Raw genomic sequence first — 23,308 nt, 5'->3', positions numbered from 1 at the left:
CAGGTATGGTTGTGGCGTCGTGACTCTGCAGTCTGCCTCTGAGGCTCTGACAGAAATATAATTCTCACTTTGCCTCCCGATTTACAATAAGCGAACACTCATATGCTCATATAGATGCTGAATCAGATAGGACAATTATCCTTCTCAGCTTATCTGCCATGACTGCTCTCTGTCAATAGCGAGTGACTTCCTATTCCAAACCTTTCTGTTTACCCACCTGGGAGCTATAAGGGACTTTTTTCTCTCTCACTGTCTTCTCCATCACATTATCATCCTGCCTCTGTATTATTACATTATAGCATGCTCAGTCTCTGGCTCTGTTAGTAGACAGGCCATAGTCATTTAACTATCTCATTTAACATCAAACAGAACAAGCTTGTCTGAGGACATTATGCACCATCATCTGTAAGTATGGCAATTTTATGTAAATATGTCATAATCGTTCAGTCGATTTTCAGCAAAACCTTCTCTTGCTTGCAGCTCTTCACCACATTGAGCATGAGAAATCAAGATCATGTTAGCTGTGAATTATATCTTTAATTGGTACCTAACTTTCAGACCCTGCCTGTTTTGTTTGCCATATGCCAAATGCATCATATCATCTTATCGGTTAACACCACATCATGCTTGAACAGTGCCAGCGGTGGACATTTTTCATAACACAAAAACTGATGCTTGAAACTGAGAAAGCTATTAAAGACATCTGAGCACAGTGACAGTGTTGCAGACTGACAATCTTGCAATGGAACCAGTCAAACATGTGTGCACAGCTTGCACACATAGATAGGTTAGAAATGGCAGCTCTCTGCTGTGCAGGCAGATGTTTGTTTGATTCTCAACTGGCAGGTAATTACTGATGTGACCAAATGACCAGGGAGCGAGGTGAAGTGGAGAACATGTTAGAGACACAGCACTGTTAAAATACTCGGACTAGGACTAGGACTACATTTTTAAACGTGTTTATCACAAAACACAATTTCTAATAGTCCTGTGTGTCCTTTCCTAAAAAGGTAAACCTAGTATGTTATTTCATGCTGTAAAATTAGTAGAAAGACACAAAAAATGTGTTGAAACGGGCATGCTTTTTATTCTAGGATAGTACTGTGATGCAAGTGTAATACCTATAGCATCATAAAAAGTGAACCAAGCACAACGTATTCACAAGTTCCTAAGAAGGTCTAGCTTTAGAGTGTTTGTACACTAAGTCTGTGTTTTTCATCCGAAAGTATAGCTCCTTTTTTAAATTTGAAAGACTGTAAGTCATTCAAGTTTTCGAACTAGGTATGTTTTAATGTGTTTTTCTGCATCCATCTGCACACAGCACATCACTTTGCCTTGCAGAACCAAGCACTTCTATTGTGTGATCAGTCCCTACTATGCTCAGGTTAGTTAGGAGTCACCTTGGTTTGTACTTAAGGCAGTGAAGAAAATGTGCTACTTTTCTACTGCTGATTTTTCTGCATATAATGAATTTTGTCAACAAATGGAAGAAATGGATTTGTATACAAGGTTGTGTGCATAATGATGTATTAAATAAATACAGACTTGAAAAGGCCTTAAACAGTTAACTTGCAATCGACACACAGAAATGTCAAGGATTGATTCTAAAACGCAACAGGAAGTCATCAGTTGAAACACAAAGAAGCAGTCTTAACCATAAAGATCTGCTCTTGTTATTGTATTGTTTGAAATGACTTAATTATCCCTGACATCCATGCCTTTAGTTGATTGAGTTGTAAAAGTCGAGGGACTTTACAAGAATGTAAAGTGGATGAATCAGGGCTGCATAAACCACAATCCACTACATTCATACATTTTCCAATTAATAACCTCAGCTGTCCAGCATTTGAAGCCTTTCAGTTGAGAAAGTCTGATATTTTTTCTCCTTCTTTGTCTTCCTGTTATGTTTAATCCCTGACTATTGTCCGTGCTTTTGGTCTGTCACTGTCTCTGACCTCTGCATGTTTAAATGAGAATTTACATTTTTAACCCACATCCACTCCCCAAAAAAATGACAGTTAAGTACTTGTATGTAACTATCTATTTATTTCTTCTATTAAAAGATGCTGCCAGGTCCTGAACCATTAACCATGAAAGTCAGCACAAATGACATACTTATTACTTTTCATATTTCTGCTACTTCACATAGATTCATACAGCTTCTTTACATTGTATCATATCCACACTTAAATTTGATGCTTTCTGACGTGTCACCACTGCAGGCTGAATGTTGCGTCCCTGGCTGCACATATCTGATTGTTTCCCTTTGGGTTTAGACCCAGGCGACTGTAGCAGCACTGGTATCTCACCTCCGGCTGGAACACCACCCCCTGACCTCTCGCATAAACAGCATGATTCAGCACGCAAGGCTGTGACAACTGCCCCTTTTTTACAGGGTGGCCTGGCTCCTTTTTTTTCCTCATTCAGGAGTGAATTAGTGAAGTGAACTGACCCAATATTTTCTAGCCAGACCTCACAGGGTCACAGGCACTTGGCAAAGCACATTGACATGTTCATATCTGACCTTGTTTTAGCATCACAGCTCACATGGCTGTCACACTGGCACTGGCCCCGGCACTGGGTGTCTGTCTGGGTTATTTCTAGGGACATCACTGTATTTGGTTAAGATGTTATGATGAAAACCTGTTCAATTTATTTATCCTTTTATTTAAAGCTTTCTTATGGAAGGACATTCCAGGTTATTGCTGTAATGCAAATCATTACTATTATTATTATTAGTTGGATTTATGCTCGAAGCACATGCTCGTTTATTAAAACACACCTTGAATTAAATGCGTGCATTATGTTAAACTGTAAATGAGTCAGCAGTTTTGTGAATGGCAGTTGGCTCGTTTAACTTTTGGGGGAAAATCTTGAAGGTGGATATTTCAGTGTCCTGATTCCACCTGGGGATTGAATGTTTACCGTAACTTCTAGCTTGACTAATCTAGTTTTATCACATTTGCTCCACTGAAGGGAAAATTCATTAATATAGTATGCATCACAAAACCAGGGAATTGATTAAGTGCTGAAAATATGGCTATACATGTCAATTAGCAACAGCAATGCAAACATCCATTTAATAGTGGGTTTCTGTTCCATTATCCTCTTCATTTCTTTTGAAACATACACAGAACATGAAGTGTTTTAGTGCCAGCCTGAAACTGGAAGTAAAATGTGGCATTTTAGACCAAAATATGCTTTCAGCCGCACAGCAAGCAGGCCAGCTCATCCAGGTGTGCATGCACAAAGCTGAGACCTCAGCCTATCTTGCGCTGGGATGCACTGATGTCCATCATCGAGCCAACTAATGCTCTGCTGGCTGTGTTGAAGAATGTTCCTGCATGCAGGGGGGTGCATTTTAGGAAGAATGTGTCATCTGAGATCCTACTTCAGAGTGTGATGATTGACCCAGGGTTTGGTTCTGCTAGTGTAAGCAAAAGACAGTCTAGAAGAATTCTGCATATGTAGGAGGAAGAGGCTACCTTAGCTGAGAGTCATACACATCGTGGAAAACAGCTGGTGGTGCAGCAGCCAGTACCTTTAGGATGATATATATTTGTAACAATACAGGAAAATTTTGGGTCTTAGCCTGCATACAGTTTGTAAAATATAACTTTAAAAGATAATCAAGTCAAGAAAGCTGCCATTTATTTTTCTGGATCTTTGTGTGTAGGCAGTTTTTGTGTAGGAGACCAAAATAGCTCAAAAAAGTCATCCACCCTTACGCTTCGAGATCAGTGGTATTGCTGCACTTTTACATTAGCATTTTCTCACTTGCTGCTTGTGGAATGAGTGGCAGTGTCATCACAGTCATTGTAGTTCCAAGCACCATATGTTACAGCTTTATTTTTTTTCTTCCTCTGTCAGCTTCCGCTCATAATTACACAGGGCTCAGTGGTGTGTTTGAAAAGTCGCACTGATTGTGCAGTAAAGAGATTGCGGGCTGCTAAGGTCATTTGACAGCGTGAGTTTATTGTCGGGGGGGTTTTATATTCTGACTGTCTCTGTGCTCTGAGGGTGTGATGTGTGAGAGCATGTAGCTGAGTGATTGACTGTATACATCAGTGTGGACGGATAACATCAGTACAGTGCATTAAGCTGCAGCATGGCACTGGAATTCACAGGATTTTAAGAGATTGTCTTTAAAGTAATTGTTGCTGAGCCATCATGGAGCAAGAAAAATCCAGATTTGCAGATTATCACACCCATCAGAATATCCTGTTTACCACCACCACATGAACAGCTTTTATTGAATGTTCATGTGTACATCTCATACATCTTTACTTATTGTTAATACATCCAGATAAGGATGTCGGTTCAACCTCAGTCTCTCTTAGATGCATAACTTAATAACAAACAAACAGGAAATGCCGTATTAAGTTGCACACTAACAACACAACCACAGCATGCTCTATCTGCTGTGGTGTTTTGCTGAGTTTCTGTTTCTGTTTTTTCTCTATTTTTTAAAATCTTGGTTAGCTTCCAGTAACCAGTCACTTTCATTCAATGATCCATATATATTTTTATATGTGACCTACAGACTCTTTCAGCCTCCCTAGCTGGCAGCCTCTATTGTGCAGGGAATTAGTAATTTTTTTTTTCTATCAGACTCTCTCTGGTAATGTCATGAAGGACATAGTATAGCATGCGAGCCTGCTGCTGTATTTATGGTGCACATTGTATACCTCCAACCTCATCCTATAGACATGTAGCCTTGAATTTGTTTGCTCACTTTGCTCCTTTTGAACTGTCCTTGTTTCTTTTGTTATTTTCTGTGGGCAATTGGCTTTATGTGTTACACTTGTGCCCAGGTGGGTTCCTGGGAGCTTGAAGAATTTTTAAAAAACCCTGTTCATACGTCACTGAACATACAGGCAACTGTAACAGATGTATGCTGCAGAGGCTGCCTGTTCTAATCAGAATTCATCAGATCACTTTCATTTTTTTCTGCTCTGTCTTTCCACAGAACATTATACATATATATGTTTCCTTCTCTGTGTTTTTTGTCTTTGCCTTCTCGACACTGGGGTTTTAATGCTGATGGGTAACTAGAGAACTCCCCCTGCTGCTTCTCATTCCTCATAGTCATTTCTAGCAAAGACAAAAAGATCTACACGCATACACATGCGCCAAGATGGAAAGGAAAAGACGAGGAAAAACAGGTGCAGATAGGAGAGTGTAGAGTCATTGCTGTGCTGAATTGAATGGGATAAAATAGACGGAAATAAAAAAGAACTAATTAGGGTTAAATGCTAACGTAATGTTTCTGGATGCAACAGAGGCCACGATGGTTCAAACATACATTAACTAACTACAGGCCTGCATGGCTTGAGGCAGTTTATTATTTATTATTATTATTATTACCTTGGTTTTGTAATATTTACAAGTAAATGTCACCCTGCACTCTGGGAACTTGTTTTTTTCCCTATTACACATATTTTAGACAAATGTGCAGCTACAGCCCTACAAAGTAATGAAACAGTCGACACACACTGTTTAAACAAAATGGTAAAATATACAATAGACAATAACTTTTTCCCTTCACTACAAAAAACTCCCCATTTTCTGCTCTTCTGCCTCTGGGCCTGTTGGGAAACCCGGCTGACTGGGCCCCTGCTGCAAATCAGTGGGAAATACATGCTTTACACACACGCGCACAATTTTGAGCACACACTGGAAACAACACCCAGGTGAGCTCCAGTGATTCTTCTGTATGCAACAGACAAACACATGTCAGCCACACACACCTCTGTCACCTCCTCCAACACAATTCACCTCGACTGTGTGCCGTTTGTTGCGGTGCTCCCAAGGAAAAAAATCAGACTCTTAATGAATAATCCTATTAGCACATGAAAGGTAACATCTGGCTTGTTCCAAAAGCAGTCATTCTTTTATAGGAGAGTAATTTGTTTTCTGGATGAATGAGTACCCCTCCCATGGAGCAGGGCCACGGGAGGTGAATGCACACTTCACTGTTCGTTTGGAAACCTTTGCACTTTTTGCAGGCCAACTCGTAACATTTTTTTTTCAGTTCTCTGTTCTGTGTGTGCAGCTTCTGGGAGTGTAAAAGCTTTATTGTAACTTTGTTTGTGTGGCTCCTGCATTTGTGTTCATAGCGGTATATGTGGCAAATGTGCTTTCACCAGGGGCATCGCGAGGTGAAATGTATCCTGGAATCCGTAAATATTAGGTTTGAAGCCACAGGACACATTCCTCCTCAACTGGCCTTGCCCATCTCTCTCTGTGAGGCAGCACGAAGGTTAAAGCAAGACGGGCAGTGACAGAGGGGGGTCATTCTTTCTTTCTCTCTGTATCCTCCCATACCTTAGCTGGTTATTTCTCACAGACAATCTTTTCCCCTTTCTTCTTATATCTCTTTCTGTCTCTATCTATCTTCATCTGTTTCCTTCTCCTCAGTGTCTGAAATGGAACACAAGGGAGATTGTATCAAAGCGTTGATGTGAGCTGTGGTTGAAGGGGAGACAGAGAGTGATATCATGGGGTTTGTGTGGATAAGTGGGGCTGACATCCGTTTTGTGTGGCAACTAAAGGACAGTTGAAATGTGAGGGTTGTAAGCTGCCCATTGTCTTTCTCTCTTTCTCATCAACCCCTCTTTCCTCATCTTCCTCTCTTTCTCTCTCTCACACACACACACACACACACACACACACACGCACCAATAAGGAGATGGTGACTTCACCCAGTCCATTAATCTAGATTAGTCTTCAGTTAAGGTCCGTCATCAGATGCAGCCAACAGTCTGATGCCCAGCTCTCATTACCTACTGCTCTGTGCTGCAGGCTACCTGCCTCCATAAACAGGATGGCCGCTTGAAGCAACACAAATTTTCTTTGGTTTAAATATCAGTGTGTGTTTATGTAACACTCACTCAGCTGCAAAACTGCGAGGAAATGCAGCATCATGCAAGCCCTCATACGCAAGCACTGTTTTAGCTACGTATGCCGATCCAGTCAGGTTAAATCTGGATCAAAGAAAAACTGGCCTGCCAGATCTGATAAATGTCCGGTAGCTGGGCAGTTTTTTTTTGAAAAATATTTTCATGTATAAAGTTTGCCAAAGTGACTACATTGTCGGATAAACTCACCACCAGCACCTTCCACAACCTTAAATCTCCCTCCAGCTGAAGGCGCTAAGCATCAAATCAATGTGAGCTTTATCTCTTTTCATCTGCTACACACATTTGATTTTTGATCAGCTGAGTAAAAGAGAAAATCTTAGGTAGAATATTCCTCATGGCTTATCCAAGGCTCAGTCTCACTGAGCAAGCAGATTTTTGGATTTCCCTCTCCAGAGGACATTAAGCAGACTTGGTCTTTTGCAGGCTGAGAGGTGAAATAGAGGAGAAGACAAGAGCAAAGAGGAGCAACTTACCTCAGACTGTGAATTACTGACGTAAAGGATGTGATAGCCCAGATCTCCGGTTGTGCTCATGCATGCCCGTTTCCTTAGTGGTTTAGAAGCGAGCTAGAAGAAGAAGCTATGCCATGGCAGAAGTTGAGAGGACGGGCAGGCAGTGGCACGCAGAAGCAGCAGTAGTTGGAGTAGTTGTTGCACATCTGTGTCCTCTGATCCGGTGGCGTGAGGCTCCTCTAAGCCCCAGACAGAGTCAACACTCTCCCCTCTCTTTTTCCTCTTCTCCTCCCGCTCTCCTCTATTCCCCTCTCCTCTCTCCGCACAGTGTCGGCAAGGGATTTCACTCACTGGAACATGCATACACACACACACTCACACACAAGCAGGCACCCACACACACTCACACTGTGGCTAAACTCCGGACGCCTCAGCGATGGAGCCCATGCAGGCAGAATATCCCCATCGTGCCGCCGCAGTTCTGCTCTCTGGCTTTCTCCTTTTTTCTGTTTGTGTGCATCTATAGAGTGTGAGGGAGAGAGAGAGGGAGAGGGAGAGGGAGAGAGAGAGATTAAGTGAGAGGGGGAGGGAGCATGAGAGAGAGAGAAAGGGGAGAGAGAGTGCAGATGGGAGGAGGGAAGGTTGCAGTGGCGAAAGTACAGCTCTAGTTTTGGCTACATCTGGCAGGTTCATGCACCATCCCTTTCACTCATCATCAGCTAAAGCATTTCAGGCAGTGACCTTACAACTGCACATCTTTACTTCACATCAAAACGTCACGTCTTTGCCAGGATAACATCAGATGTGTTGAGCATGCTGTCCTCCTTGCAGGCTTTGCGTGTTTGTCTCAAAAGAGGACACCAACAGATGTGTTTGCCACTTTGCATAAACACCTGTCTTTTCATTCTTTCGTGTGCATTTCCACAGAGTGATGCTTGTCATGTATTCAGAGTTTCATTTTAAGGTGATGCACCTTCTGTTGCCTCAATTTCCCAAAGATCTCTCAGCTCATTCCTTCGTGTGAGGAGAAGATTCCATCTGCTTGTCCACCCATCACCCCTCACCCCAGTACTGCCTCTCAAATGCTTGCTTGCTCTATCATCTCTCAGCTTTTCATCCATCTGTCATGGGCTAGTCAGTAGTTAACACTGTTTGTGCAGGAGACCTGTTTTTATCTGGGAACGGGCATCTTCCTGTTAATTGATTTGTTTTGTGCCATTGTCGTATTTAATGAACAAAATATGGAGAGAGGAGAATAACACAGTGTGTGAAAGCCTGATCATGTAGGAGTGCAGCAGTGCATGCTTGGTACATTTTTTTGGAGCCATAGCTCAGCCTCATTCACTTACAGGGAAAACCCAAGTTCTGCTTTAAGCCTCAGGTACCATGGTAATGAGCAGCAGCTCTCCAGACAGCAGCTGCTATGAGGAGTGTGTGTGTGCATGTTAGTATCTGAGTGTTTTAGTATACATTATACTTACCAGCACAGACCAGAAGCAGAAAAACAACGAACCACTTCCATTGTAAGACACAGGGACTGAAAACATCCTACACTGCTTAGAACCCTGTGAAGTGAAAAAACGTTTATTTTTGAGAACAAGTGTTTATGGAGTTGGAGCTGAGGGTGTCAGAGGGGACTAATGCAACAAATTTAAGCCTTGTAAAATTTAAAGATCACTTTACATGCTTGTGTGAAAAACTGCTGGTTGCAATATTTTTGCCCAAGGAAGACATATTAGCTGGGAAATCTGTTGTACAGGGCAGGTGTTGAAGGACTTGTGGGTTGGGGCTTTGCCCTTGTGGAAGAGTACTCCAGTAATATCCTTTAGCTGTCTTAGTTTGTAGGTCCCTTTAATAATGGGACCCTTTTTCAGGTATAGTCCACCAGCAGCACTCTTTAATCTATTAAATAACATTTTCTTAATCTTCATCAACATCCCAAAAAACCATCAATTCTCTGCAGGCCACTGGTTTTCGTGGAAGCTTTTTCATCTGATGGTTGGTTACAAATTGAAAACTGAAACTGAAATACCACAAAAACTTTAAAGTTCCTGCATAACTACCCAAACTACTGAATTGCAAGTGCAGGTAACGAGGGTGACATTTGCTTTTGCCTGAAAGCACAAACTTATAAAATGCCCCTCATGTCTTTTTATAGCTAGCCATTTTTCTTCAAGCCATTTTCTTTTTAATGTGACACTTCTTATTATTACTTCTTGTTTATGACACCTTATTATTGTTATGCTTTTCTCATTAGGTGTATTTCCCTAGATGTTAAGTTCTTAATAAGGACTTTTTTTCTGTGTTGAATCTGCCCTTATTAGCAGATACTTTTTGCCACTGACATCTCTTCTCATCATTAAATCTAAGTTGTTGTTATGAGGCCTTCTGTAGTTATTTGTTTGATAATTTAGCTGTCTTTGGTGAGAATTAAACACATTTTTAATGCAGGGTGCTGGTCTTTTGTCAATGCTGCATGGAGAGGATGGAAACTACAAACATTTTCTATGGATCACATTCATTTCAGTCAGCGATGGGAATATTTTATGTATTTTTTTCCAAATAAGTAAGGAATACTTGACAGCACTGCTAAGTATTCAGTTTCAGCCAACTGGACAGCTGATACAGCAAATATAATAAAAAACAGGTGCCAAAACATTTTTAGAACAGAAAGGAGGAGATGTGACGGAATTACAGCCGAGCGCTCCTTCCCTTGTTTATCACTGTCTCACTGCATCACAGCTCCCTCAGCTGAGTCCTTTATAACACACAATAGAAAGTTTTGCTACTCTTTGTTCACCCCCTCGCCTCATCTCACTTCTCTACAGCATAACATAAAATATCCCCGCTTCCTGACTGACTGCACCTTCTAGGCGCTGCACACTGCACTCACAAACACAACACCGCACAGTTTTATGAGACTGCCTTCTTGTCTTGGAGTGACAGTAACACATCTGTTTCACAGCCTTGTTATTGCTCTGCCAAGCAGCGACAAGCTGCAGGTTTGACACAGGAGAAGGCTGAATAATGTCTGTAAAGAACTGACCTTGGATGATTTCAGTGCTTTGGAAGTGTTTTAGAATTAAACCTGTGGTAACGACATTTGTTTAATGGATAGAACTCCTGTGGGTGGTGGTGTCAACAGTACAGTATGCGAGGATGGAAAAGGCTTGGCCATTTTCTTTTATTGGAGTCTGCTCAGCGATCTGCTTGTGTAAGCAAGCTGTTTCTCAGATAGATAAACCAGTGGCAGTGGACAAGTCACTGGAGTGACTCTCCTCTCCTATTGATTTCATTACCTCAAAGCCAAGCCCTCAGGGGACTCTTATTTGATGTCCTTGTCCCTTGCATGCACAATATGGACAGCACTGTGGTCAAAGAATGAGCCAGGCCCAGATTGTTCTCACATTTTTGCTGTTGCTGTTTGGAATGAACATTGATTTATGGATTGTGTGGTTTGTAATTTGAGTGTTACTTCTGTTTGTTAATGTCTTTATTAGAGAGTCCTCTGTTTACCTGGGAATACATGTATAATTAATTTGTGGGTATAGTTTTTTTTTCATCTTGTAGTATCTCTTTGGCTTTTCCTAAATATCATACTGTCACTTGCTGTTACATCCTGCCTCTTCCACCTGAAAACACCCGAACTGAAAGTGACAAGAGGCATCAGCATGCTGAAGAAACATCCACGTTACACACTGATTAGAAGAGACAATGTGATAAAACACAAATGTCAATTCAGATTGGAAGCAGCAATGAAATGAGCTGAGGTATCAGGGGAACTGCTGCTTGATTGATTAAGTAATTTTGATGCATGCTTTTGATCATCCACATTAAAGTAGTTGCAGCCATATTTTAAAGTTTTTATTTTAATATTTGCACTGTGTACTGATTTAATAGCACTGGGGTCCTCCCCTCAAAAGGCTTTTTTTTTCACTGCAGGAACGGAACAGGTCGATAAGGGACCTTTCCTTCCTGAATGATTGTACCACCTCGACCCGCCCTAAAGTTCCTACTGTATGGAGTCCAATTAGTAAATGGAGAAGAGCAATTTAAAGTGGCCCTGCTCTCTCAACAATTGTAAAAAATAGATAAGACAAGTGTGTGTGTGTGTGTGTGTGTGTGTGTGTGTGTGTGTGTGTGTGTGTGTGTGTCAGCTGACAGGCTGATATGATGTGTCTGCTGTGCAGCAGCATTGCTCCAGTAAGCCTTTGACAGAGAAGCGGAGCTGAAAATGTGCCTAGCAGATACGTCAGTGTGAGTGTGTCCCCATCTGCCTCAGTCTTTTTGGTCTTTTCATCAAAGGTGTGTACAAAGCTGTCCAAAAAAAAGTATGAAGTGGTACAAAAAAAAGATCCAGAAATGTCAGAAATTGTGGGAATTTGTAGCCGTCGTTCATCAAATTCAAATCTGTGACTGTCTCTGACCTCAACTTTTAAACCTTTTGTAACAAATAGTCAAGGCTGTTTGGTCTGCATGTAATTGCTTTAAGACACAACGACACATGACCTGCACAGACCCCCCACATGCTCCACTCTGTCACTGACAGTGACATCCATTTCCTTTCCAGTGGATGATGCCTGCTCGACATTACACACACAGAGAAAGTAGCCTTCGCTCAGTGGGGTTTTCCTGTATAAATTAAGGTGTCTGTAAGGAAGTATTATGCTTTGATGTATTAGAGTGTGAAAGTGCTTTCTCAAGCTTGTCTAAGTTGGATGCTGTCTGAATGAATGGCGTAACGGGTCACTTTCATGGCTGGCTGCCCAGGATTTCTCTGGTTATTATTTATCCTTATGTGTTGTGAAGTGTTTATCTGGACATCAGCGTGCATTACACCAGCAGCTGCCGAAAAAGAAAATGAAGTGTGAATGGTATCAGCTGGCCTCTAACAGGTCCTCCACTTGTTTCCATTGGCTGACCCTCCTGCCTGCCACCTTGTTGGCCTGATGCAGGAGCCAAGTGTGCCGGCTGAATCATGCAGCAGTGGCCAAGTATATTGTACGTGTCGTTTAGACAGGCCTGTGTAAAAAGTGCTGCCTTTTCTAGTATTTCAGTGATTTGGTTGTGCTGCTTATGTGTGTGTGATAGTGTGTAGAGAAAAGTGACACAGCATCATAAATTCCAATATTTAATGAAGCATTGAAATGAACAAATATTTAATTAAAAAATTAATTCGTTTTTTGAATGTCTATTTTTTTTTATTTTCCCTTTTCCATTTTGTCCCCTGTGAGTAAATATATTTAATTATGGATTACAATTAATATACGTCTATTGTGATAACCAAACACTTATGTTTCTGTATTTTACAAAAAATACACAGCGAACTTCTTCTGATGTTTTTAAAGGCATACCTAGTTTTTTGTTTTTGTTTTTTTGTTTTTTGTTTTTTATCCCCTGTGACGGACATCATAAGGTTTATTTGGAGATTTCCTCAGTGGAACTTTTTGCACACAACAATGGTTCATTCTTTCCCATTGTGTGCATGTCTCTTCTTATGCTTTCAACAAATATATCGTCCCACTCAGATTTAAACACATAGTTTCCATGTGCGTCACAATTGATAGGAGGAGGATGTCATTTTGATCCCTGTTGGTCATCCACCCATCCTCCCTATCTTTCTATTTCTCCTCCAGAGACAACTTAGAGCTCAGGGTATGACTCTCAATGGACTAGCAACTCCCCACTGGCTTAATTAAAGGCTTAAACAATGCTCTGTTAATAGGGCAACCCTTCACTGCTAGAGCAAACATCAATTTTTGCTTCTCTGCTGTCAGGCACTAAAGTGAGATGAATTATCAGAGAGGTGCAAGCGAGAGAGCAGCGTATGATGGATCTGGCCATGCCCTCTAATCACCACTTTTTCATTTCCGCTAAGAATGTGTTTCATTTGCACTCAAGCTGAAGATAGATATAGAGGCAGGGTTCATGAAATCTGTTGCCTCAAGATCCATTGATAGATCTCAGTAGTGAGTTTTATTTTTGTTTGGCTTAAAAAGTTATTTTAGAAGATACATTTTTGGATTGATGGTAGCTCACTCGGTGGCCATGAAATAACTGTTTCTATGAGCATCAGCTTTTCTGCCTGTTCCTTTGGGTGCTATGTCATCTCCATTGCTTGTGGTAAGGTGTGTGTATGTATATACTGTTTAGTGTGTGTGTGTGTGTGTGTGTGTGTGTGTGTACTTATCATGTATAAAAAACATAACAAAAGAAAGATTGAATTCACAAGGAAACATAAAATGCTTTGTACATTGTAACACTAATAGTTGTCTTTACAGCCAACTCGCTTGTTTCTAGCATTCACTGAACATAAAAGCTTCACAAAGCTGTCAGCAAAGTTCATGATTTGAAGTCTTGTTCATTTCTGGGTATTTAATGTGTGTGGAGTGTTGCATCCTCTGTCTAATGGCAGGATTTTCAACACTAATAAAAAAATGGCTTTTATAACACAATGTAATTCAAATGAGTTGAGCCTTCAAGTTAGAATACAAACAAGTCACGACTTGTTAAAGCAGTCACACAGTGAAACTTAAATTAACCGTGTACATAAGAGAAATGAATAGCACTTGTTGCAGGTTATCGTAGCCTTCTTTTGGTTTTCAGTTGTTTTTAGGCAGGTAGCTGAATAATTGTTTTGTGTTTTGTTTCCTCCACCACAGCCGGGAGCTCCTCCGAGTGTCGGGTACCTCCTTTGAATCGACTCACTTGTTACAAGTTCTTTTCCGAACCTTTCTTTCCTCAGACTGCTTTATTTGACTTCCCTTTATCTTTTTCTCTTTCCAGTATGAAGTAAAAGAGTTGTCATGGTAACTGCACTGGGTTCATCTCAATGACAAAAGTTTAGACCCAAACCTTGAGAGGACTGACTGGCCTTGAAGTGCCGCTGGTTCACTCTAAACAACTCTACTGCTTTGTGAATGCTTTTGCAGCTGTCAGCATTCGCTGTGTTGTACACTCTATACAGTGTGTAGTACTGGACTTTACAGTTCATAAAGTCTGTACCCTTAAATATCATTGGAATATGATTTATTAGAAACTAGTGTTTCTCTGGATGGCCACCCCGTCTGTATTTTGTAAAGGGATTTGTTGCTTCCCAGCATTGCACTCTTGATGCAATGATGATTTATGATCGATAGAGCAACAACAAAAATCAACAGTGGTAAGCTTTTCCTGTGTGCATCTAATTGGACTAATGCTTCCCCACCCTGGATGTTTTTCTTAAACACATCATTCTGAAAATGTATAAGTTTTGAGGTTAGTCTTGAACTTTATTCTCGCCTCATCTCCCGAAAGCAATGCACGTCTATCTGTATGCATTCCATGGCTTTGAATGAAAAGTATTTGAATGACCTGTGTACACCTGCTTTACCAGCTTGTGTTCCTGTTTTGCATTCCATGGTCTGAATACTTTTTCTTGTCTCATTCTAAACACTCTTGCTAGCTGGGAATATGGTTGCAAGATCCCTCACCTGTATTTAATTTGCCATCAGGATTTGCCAGCTGATCCTAGTGCCTGCAGCTGCAATCGCATTTGTTTGGAAGCTTAAGTTTCATTCATGAGCAGCACGTTACAGGAATAAAATCAATAGTAACGTTGGCTGATGTATGGCTGCGCTGTTGGCAGTCTTGATTGAATGTTGGGAGTGAGCTTAAGGGGCTTATGCTACTGTATGCAGGCTTGGAGCCTTATGGCAAGTCTCACACTGAGGCTTACAGCATGTAAAGTTTGCTGAAGGCTCTTTATCTTGGGGATTCATTCATAGCTGAGGAGATGGAAAGAATGAACAAATGTGGGATTCCCTCCAGCTGATAGAGCCTTTCTAGTGTACGGTACATGGTGTGTGGAGTTGCTGCAGCGGGCTCCAGTGACTTCTAGAGACTGCTGTCAGCTTTGAAGACATCCTCTTTCTATTAATAAAGTCTCTGCCAAGTCTGTTAACCACACATTAAATCTTTAAAAAGACCAACTCACCTAAAAGATGGAGCAAAAGGTCATCAGTCATCTTGTGATTAACTAACAGCCACCTTTGTTTGAGGACAAGACATTTAAAAGACTTTATAACTCACTCGTCTGTTTGGTACTTTGTAATCAGGCTCCATATAAATTTGTTCACCATTCTTTATGCTGGAGAACTGAGGCTAACTGAGGCTTACATGCCCTCACAGATGGAAGAGTCTTGCCCTCTGTGCCTCGGAAGAAAAAAAAAACAAATTTCTACATTAATATAACATGAGTCGCACTGGTTTCTGTGAAGCACTAGAGAGAGAGAAGTCAAGCAAGAAACATAAATAACAGATGTTGCATTAGTGACCGTTTTGCTGTCATCACTGCCTCATAGTGTATGTGTGTATGAAATAATAATCACCATTTGTTTAACTGAGAAAAGAATATCCACAAGATAGTTAAAAGACAGTTAAAAGAAAACCAGAACAGGTCAGGTGAGGTAAGAGAGTGTTCATGTGTGTGCGCACGCTCAGTATCCTTTCTGCTGTGTTGTGGTGGGTCAGGCCTAATTACTGCTCAAGGAGAAGTTCTCCAGCAAAACTAAATGCCATGTGAGGATTAACTACCATGAAGCAGCCCAGTTATATCAGTTGCAGTTGTCCTTGCTTAACCAAGGTATTGCTTGTCCAGATTAAAGGCCCAACCAGGCGCCACCAGTCATAGAGTAAAACCTGCTTCGGGAAAATGGGTTATAATTTATTGTTACTTGTGTCCCTTTTGCTGCCAGTCAGGTTAAATGGGGGATTTATAAAGAAATGTTTTTTGTTTGTTGCTCATATGGCGCTTCTTTTTCTTCAGCACACTGTAATATATCTTTATCCATTTTTATCTATCTTTGGTGCATTTTCAGTGATTAGCTAATGTGTGGGACACAGCAATAAAAGTATAACAATAAATGAGTACAATGTGCTCTTGTGTTTAAAAAGTGTGTATGCAAATTGAGTTATTTTTTAGAATTGTTTAGATTTATTCATAATTATGCCTACATATTTTGTTAATTATCATACATAATCTCTTTGGCATCTGTGTCTTTCTGCTTTTCTGTACATCTTGTCAAACTTAAACGGTTCAATTTATATGGTCTTCCATTAATAATCAGGACGGACATTTCCAGTTGCTCTCCCAGTTCTTTTCTCCAGTATGTATTGGAATTTGTCCATACACATCGAAGGAAGGGCACTTAACTGGCAGCAGCAACCTTTTTTTACCCAGCCTGCCACACACCGCCTTTGCCTTATCTCCTTTGTGCAGCATGAGCTAACCAGAGCCAGGATAGGGCAGTGCGCAGTAAGGACGACACTTTAGGGACCTCACAGGCATTATAATCAGTGGAGACAAAGAGTAGGGGAGTGGAGGGCAGGGGGTTAATGAGATCACCCACCAAGTGAGGGCACCTACCTTTCCAAACCTGGGGGCCAGAACGTGCTTCAGTACTCAGATCCAATCAACTCAGTAGCCATCAAAATCAAAGGCAGAGTCATTCAGTGCTCAGTCTTCAATTTAAACTTGATTGTATATTGAATGCACTCTTTTCTTTTTCTTCTCCAGGGGAGCTTTGTGGCCAGCATGACTGCCACGCTGAGGCAGATGGACGACTATCATTATGCTCATCTGATCAGCACCTTTGGCAAGATAAGGAGTGATGTGGTGGTAAGTACATCTTATCGGTGTGTCTGCACGATGATACACTTCATGCAATAACTTAAAATGTGATCCAGCAGTCCAGTATACTGTGCTCTTGTCTTTTCCAGAAATCATAATTTTGATTACATTTTTTTTATGTTTTCACTGCAATAAAGTTTAAAATTGAATTTCTTTAAGTCCCAGCTCTCAGGCGGCTACAGGTGCAGCATGCTTTTGATGATAGGAGCTCCTGAGGGAAACGGATCACTTGTTGTAGCCAACAAGTCATGGAGAAGGGATAAAATCTTTCAGAGGTTATAGATTTCAGCTCTGCATAATTCTCTCTTTACAGCAGTATTTCTCTTCTATCTGCTGCCAGATTAGCACTCTGCTTGAACAAGTAGGAAAATCCCACATTTTCTTCCCCCTGGGGAGTGGCATTTGAGCTCAGTCGCTAATTTATATTTCAGTACTGGCATTCCCTGCCAGATTGACATACTGCTTAGTCTTAAAACAATATTTATTTATCTTTGTGTTTTCTGGTGAAATCTCACCTTCATTGTTGTACACAGGCCATATTTGCAGCCGCTTCTCTAGCTCCCAAAGCAGGACAAGCAATCACTGTGATGAAGTTGGATCTTTTTGCAGATTTATTGTTCCTGAAGCTGGCGTGGGCTATAATACACAGTACAGAGCTGGCTGCAGCCCAGAGGACTTTGTTGTTTTGCAGCTTTACCTCTAAACACGCCACCACAATAGCACAGGGATTCATCCATCCAAGAGTGAACATCTACAACCAGAAATAGATTTACATGCATATTTATGTTTTAGGTAGTTAGCTGGCACTAATTTGAAAAGAAAGCTGTTGACAGAAGAATAGGTTGAAATTTGTAGGAGTCAAGAAGTTATAAAAACTGCAATAAAGGATGATTGATGAATTGATGGCTTAAAATAGAAGAAGTTTTTGCACATTTATTTTTCAATATAATTCTCTCTGTGCAAATTGTCAAAAACTTTCCGCATAATCACTCAGTGCATGCAAGAACTGCACAATTTATCTTATTTTACTTTAATCCACAAACTTCTAGCCCTGGAAAGCTATGAAGTTAGGACGGAGATTCTGATGCTGTGATGCTGCTGAGAACTATTGGTAGTATAACTGAACCCAGTATTCAAGTTGTCCCATTATGTTTTAATAGCTGATAATTACATGTTTCAATGAAAAGTGTTACCAAAAGAGTAGTAGTCTCAGAACATACTCTATAATTGGACTCAAGTGCTACCTATAAAAGAGAAAAATGTCACCTTGACTTTAGTTGTTTTAGCCACACACTACAACAGTTCATTTCAGGTTGCTTGGAGGTGGGGAAGAATAACCGTTTTCATTGTGAAAACTTTCTCTCTTTTGCAGGATTTCCTAATGGAAACATTTATCATGTTTAAAGATCTCATTGGAAAAAACGTCTACCCTTCAGACTGGGTTATAATGAACATGATGCAAAATAAGTAAGTACAACACTTCTTGACACGTGCACGCACACAAACGCGCACGTACAAACCATGTTGCTTTAAACTGCCCGCACTGTTGTTGCTAAGGAACAGCAGTGAGAAGTGGGTGAGGGTATTTTCAAATGTTTTTCTCCCCATGCAAATATCGGCACAAGGCCTCAGCAGTGTAGCAATCAGATGAGCAGTCAGCGGAGCCACAAACAATCACATGAATTATAGATGCTGTGGTGTATGCTGCCTGCTAATCTCCAAACTTAGTCTCAGCATCTCCTTACTTTGTTGTTTGTTGTGCGGTGTTTTATTAATGTGAACCTTACCTGATTTGTTTTTTGTGGAGAATATAAAACGATGAATAGAGCTTTACAATTTTGGAAGAGTATTCTAGTCAAGACTTGGAATACATTTGTATACATGTCAGAAGAAGTTAGAGCAAGAAAAAGTTTTTTTTTTATTATTCCATTTGTATCTTTTAAGACGAGAAGTGCTCCAGAGTGTGTCATAGTGCTTAGTTGGCAGAGAAACGGCTGACAGAAAAAAAAACAACAACAAAATTCCCATACATGGCCTACATGTATTATAAAATCCATGGTCACTGTGAAAATGACCTATGCGATAAAAGACTACTTCAAGATTTAACACTGCAACTATAACAGTGTCTGACTCACAGTGGACTGCTACAAAGGGAATAAATCCAGATATCACTGTTTTTCTACCTTGCTAAAATCTGCTGCCCAAAAATGCAACTCAACTGAACCTCTTCGACCTCCAACATTCAAAAGGTGCCTGTGTAGATCTGGTAAGGTCCCAGAGGAATCAAGAAAAGAAAGGCATTAAAAACTGACATAACGAGGCTTGAAGCTGTATCTGTTGTGGCACAGCTTTGAAGTGGCCATTTTCAGCAGAGCTTATAGCAGCAGCTCCTAGATGGCTGCAACAGTTAGTTTTTAGCCTTTGCCCGGTCTCATTCCAGCATTATTTCCAGCAAGGACATTTGACTAGAGATTGCATTGCTTCTCAATTTAGGTTCTATTGCTTTTATTAGTCCACCTGATTGCTGGAAGCCAGATTCCTTTTGGAATTCAGAACATCCCACCTCTCCCCTTCCTGAAAACACTGTCAGCCACCTGGGTCACAATACAGAAGACACCGGCGTAGCTTTGTTAGGATGCTCCCTGGTGCCCGGCAGGTGTGCAAATCACATCTGTTCTGCTCTGCAATGCCGGAGAATAAAGCCGACCTGACCCTCCCGAACTAACACACAACACATTAACAATGCGTGCCTCTGCCTGCATACACTGGACTAACAAGCTCATTTAAATGCTCCATACCCATTCTGATCCTGTACATTCTGGAGCAGCTTGGGGATGTGATGAATATGCCTGAACTGCCAGCAATTCATTCTCTGATCATGCTTTTGTAGCATTTGAAAAGTTTTATTTTTGACTTGCAGACTGGAGGCCAATGTGTCATCTCTCTGCATCAGCAGATTCTTACCCGACTGAACCTTTTGTCTATTTGCACTTGTTTGTGACAGCCAAGAGATTAATTCTGTATTCCAGTTGGAGCATTTAGCCACTGATGATGATGAAGTCTGTCAATAAGTCTGACTCACAGCACAGGCTTTATACTTGAGCTTGCAGGTGTTGCTGCACGACAGATTGGCAAAAATCTTTTGATTTGCAATCTGCACCATCATATGTGTAATACCACTCTGTACCACTATATATAACAACAAGTCAATTTAGCATATTTTCTACCCTCAGTCCAACATGATAGGAACAAGTAGCACTGGCACTGCTGCCTATAATTACGCTATGTATAATTATCACTTTTATCATGCGTGTTGATTGACAGATTGCCAATGAATTAAATGCTACAATGGCAGAACCTCTTGGTACATTAATTAACCTTGTATTACATTAACTATATAAGTAATACATAAATTACATAATATTTAATATATTAACTGAATTCTAATTATAACCAAGTACAGTTTTTTTAATGATCATAAAAAACTTTTTCCAGACATATTTAGAACCTTTGAAAATAGATTCTAAGCACTTTACGCAGTCTTCCTCATAGTGTCTTATTTCTGGGCAGTTCACACATGCCACATTCAGCACATGGATTGCCACCCTCAACTGTAGCAGACGCTTCTTTCATGTCCACACATTGTGTTAGAACTGCTAATGAGATGGGCATCACCTCCCACTCCTTATCCACCCATCAACTCTTACTTCCTCCAGGTTGTTAACTGATTTATGGGCTCTAATTGCCCCGGGGACAGCAGCAGCAGCAGCAGGCTGGTTGGCCACTGGCTGCCATTTCCCCCATGCCAACCGGCCATGACTTAATAGTGACAGCTAATTGGCAATAGACATAGACTCGTACTTGTTGTCTAAAATAATAGGGAAGTTTGCTCTCTGGGTTTCCTCTACTTAAAATGTCCCAGATCTTTGTCACAAACTGGCATGTAACAGAAACCAGAAGATCTTTTAATTTGCATGTAAGCATTTCAGGAAGTCTTCAGCCTGAGATGTACTGAATCAGTGCAACACTGTGCAGTGATCATCTTTAATCTGAACAATGTCCGTTACAGCTGTAAGGTGAAGCACTTGACCAGCTGTAGATTCAGCAGCAACTGAAAGACTTAATTAAGAGATTGAGAGGAAATTATGCCTGCTGATCAGCTGTAATTACTGATATTTAACAAATTGATAAAGTGTTGAGTTTTTCTTTTCTCCCACTCTGAAAGCATCGCTCATTAACCTCTGTAATTACTGCAACAACGCAAAGATTTTGAACAAATCAAGTTTTTTTTTCATAATCATAGCTGAGTTCTTAAATATATAATTTTTCCTGTTATCCACAACTGTCATTCTGCAGTGTTTGTTTGTTTGTTTGTTTGTTTTGTTTTTAACTGGGACATATCATATTTTCAATGTTTGATTAGATGCCCTTCTCTGTTCATCTCCCCGAACAACACCCAAAGTTTCTTGCGTTCTCTTAATTATGTGTAAGAATAGTACTTTGAGAGATGAATGGTAGAGTTCTCAGAGAGCTCTTCCTGGCAGATGAAAAGATGAAAGCCCAGACAAGTTGAAGAAGCAGCTCTTTAACTTCGTAACCCATTCCATCAGTCCCTCACAGACTCATTAGAAGAGAGTTTCTGAAGCAGGATGCATGTCATTTGGAGTTGACTAATGACTAAAGACTAACCAGCGCCTGAAAGGCAGGTCTGGAAGGAAACAAGGATAGAGGCAAAACAGACTGTGATCCTGTTTGCCCCTCTGCACCACCTATCAAGAGAAAATAAGTGTGTCTTTGGTCTTGAGGCAGTATCTGTTCTGACATCTCATGTTAAGAAGAGAAAGCTGTTTGAAAGCCTCTCACTTCATTGTGGTTACCTTTAGTTCAAGTGCAAGGTAAAAATATTTATTTTAGATAGTGAAACGAAGAATTTTTATATGTTGCCACGTCACTGCTTCACTTTTCTCGACAACTGTTCCTCTGATCCACTTCATACTTGTAGGATATAGCGTCTATCAGATTAGCAGTGGTCATATTTTTTGGGGGAAAATGTGTTATACATCAATCAACACATTTTTTTAGACATATTTGAGGACGTGTAGTATGTTGTCAGTAGATTTTTACACCTGACAGCCCATTTGCAGCAGTTTTCATTTACCATATATCCTCTAATAAGGCTGCAATTACTCTTCCAGACCACGACGTTTGAGGAAATGCTGGACATAATAGTTAATGCACCAGCCAGCCACAAAACACCAGTTCTGGCACGTACTCTAAGAATGTAAGTTATGAGTAAAAAAAAGAGAGAAAAATCTCTGCTGTGTTGACATTTAGATCTGTTCATAGTACTCAGACCTCAGCTCCTTGATATTTTATGCTGAAAAGCTTTGACCATGTTAATTTGCTGACTCTCCAGTAATGAGATTTCAGAGGATCTCAGGGAGAATCATTAAATGTGATTGCTGCATGATGCATTGCTCTGTGTATGTCTGTTATCAGCTGTCAGCATGGCTTTAAAAGCTTGATTCTTCCATCTCCAAATGTTCTTAAAGATCTGTTCTGTAAATGTCAGCCACCATTTTTACAGACCTCTCACACTGCTTGACTAGACGTTTGTGTTAATGCCTCCCACTATGTGTGCACCTGCTTGATGATAAGGCTTTGTCCTAGCACGGTGTGGCCATGGTGTGCAGTGCACTTGAGTGACTGTGATCATAGGCTGTCAGTAAGCTTTTAAAAAGTGCCCCCTGAAGAGCGATAACATCCAGTGTGATTTCTCTCAACCTGATTTTATCAAAGTCATTATCTACAAGCAGCAGGGGTGCATGCTGTGGAGGGAAACTGTCAGCTGGAACACTGCTAGAAGTATACAACTCATTTACTCAGTGTAAAAAGTATTAGCAGTCACTGTCAAAATTATGACCACTAAGCTCCTGCTTCCTATTGGTCAAGAAGTGAGAAGGAGCGCTCTACTTCTGAATCCTGTTGAGAGAATAAGAGAATCTACATCAAATGTGTTCAATAGTTGTCTACTTCTGTTTTGTTGATGACCCTGATTCATTATTTATTTTCTGCTGAGTGTAAAATGTCACTTAGTACACTAAGGGCAGACGTGAACACTATACTGCGTCTCATTTCTGTCTCTTCTCTCTGAACAAAAGTGACATGTTTGCAGTACACTCAATGAATGCTCTTTTCATGCAATTACTTCTGTCTTTAGGTCAACAATATGTCATACCAAATGGCCCCATTCTACAACTGCA

General features: G+C 40.6%; 1 protein-coding gene across 2 annotated transcripts in view; it reads left to right on the top strand.

Moving 5' to 3' along the window:
* dock1 (dedicator of cytokinesis 1) overlaps positions 1-23,308 on the top strand; it is a 138,710-nt gene that overhangs the window by 75,896 nt on the left and 39,506 nt on the right. For both annotated transcript variants that reach the window (XM_028429969.1, XM_028429968.1), the window contains exons 28-29: positions 16,932-17,033; positions 18,418-18,512. In XM_028429969.1, coding sequence (XP_028285770.1) covers positions 16,932-17,033; positions 18,418-18,512 — 197 coding nt within the window. The remainder of the gene's footprint in view (positions 1-16,931; positions 17,034-18,417; positions 18,513-23,308) is intronic.

The sequence above is a fragment of the Parambassis ranga genome, chromosome 19, assembly GCF_900634625.1.
Source record: "Parambassis ranga chromosome 19, fParRan2.1, whole genome shotgun sequence".
In the NCBI taxonomy this organism is placed as follows: domain Eukaryota; kingdom Metazoa; phylum Chordata; class Actinopteri; family Ambassidae; genus Parambassis; species Parambassis ranga.
The sequence above is the reverse complement of the archived record's forward strand: the minus strand, read 5'-3'. Positions and strand labels throughout refer to the sequence as shown.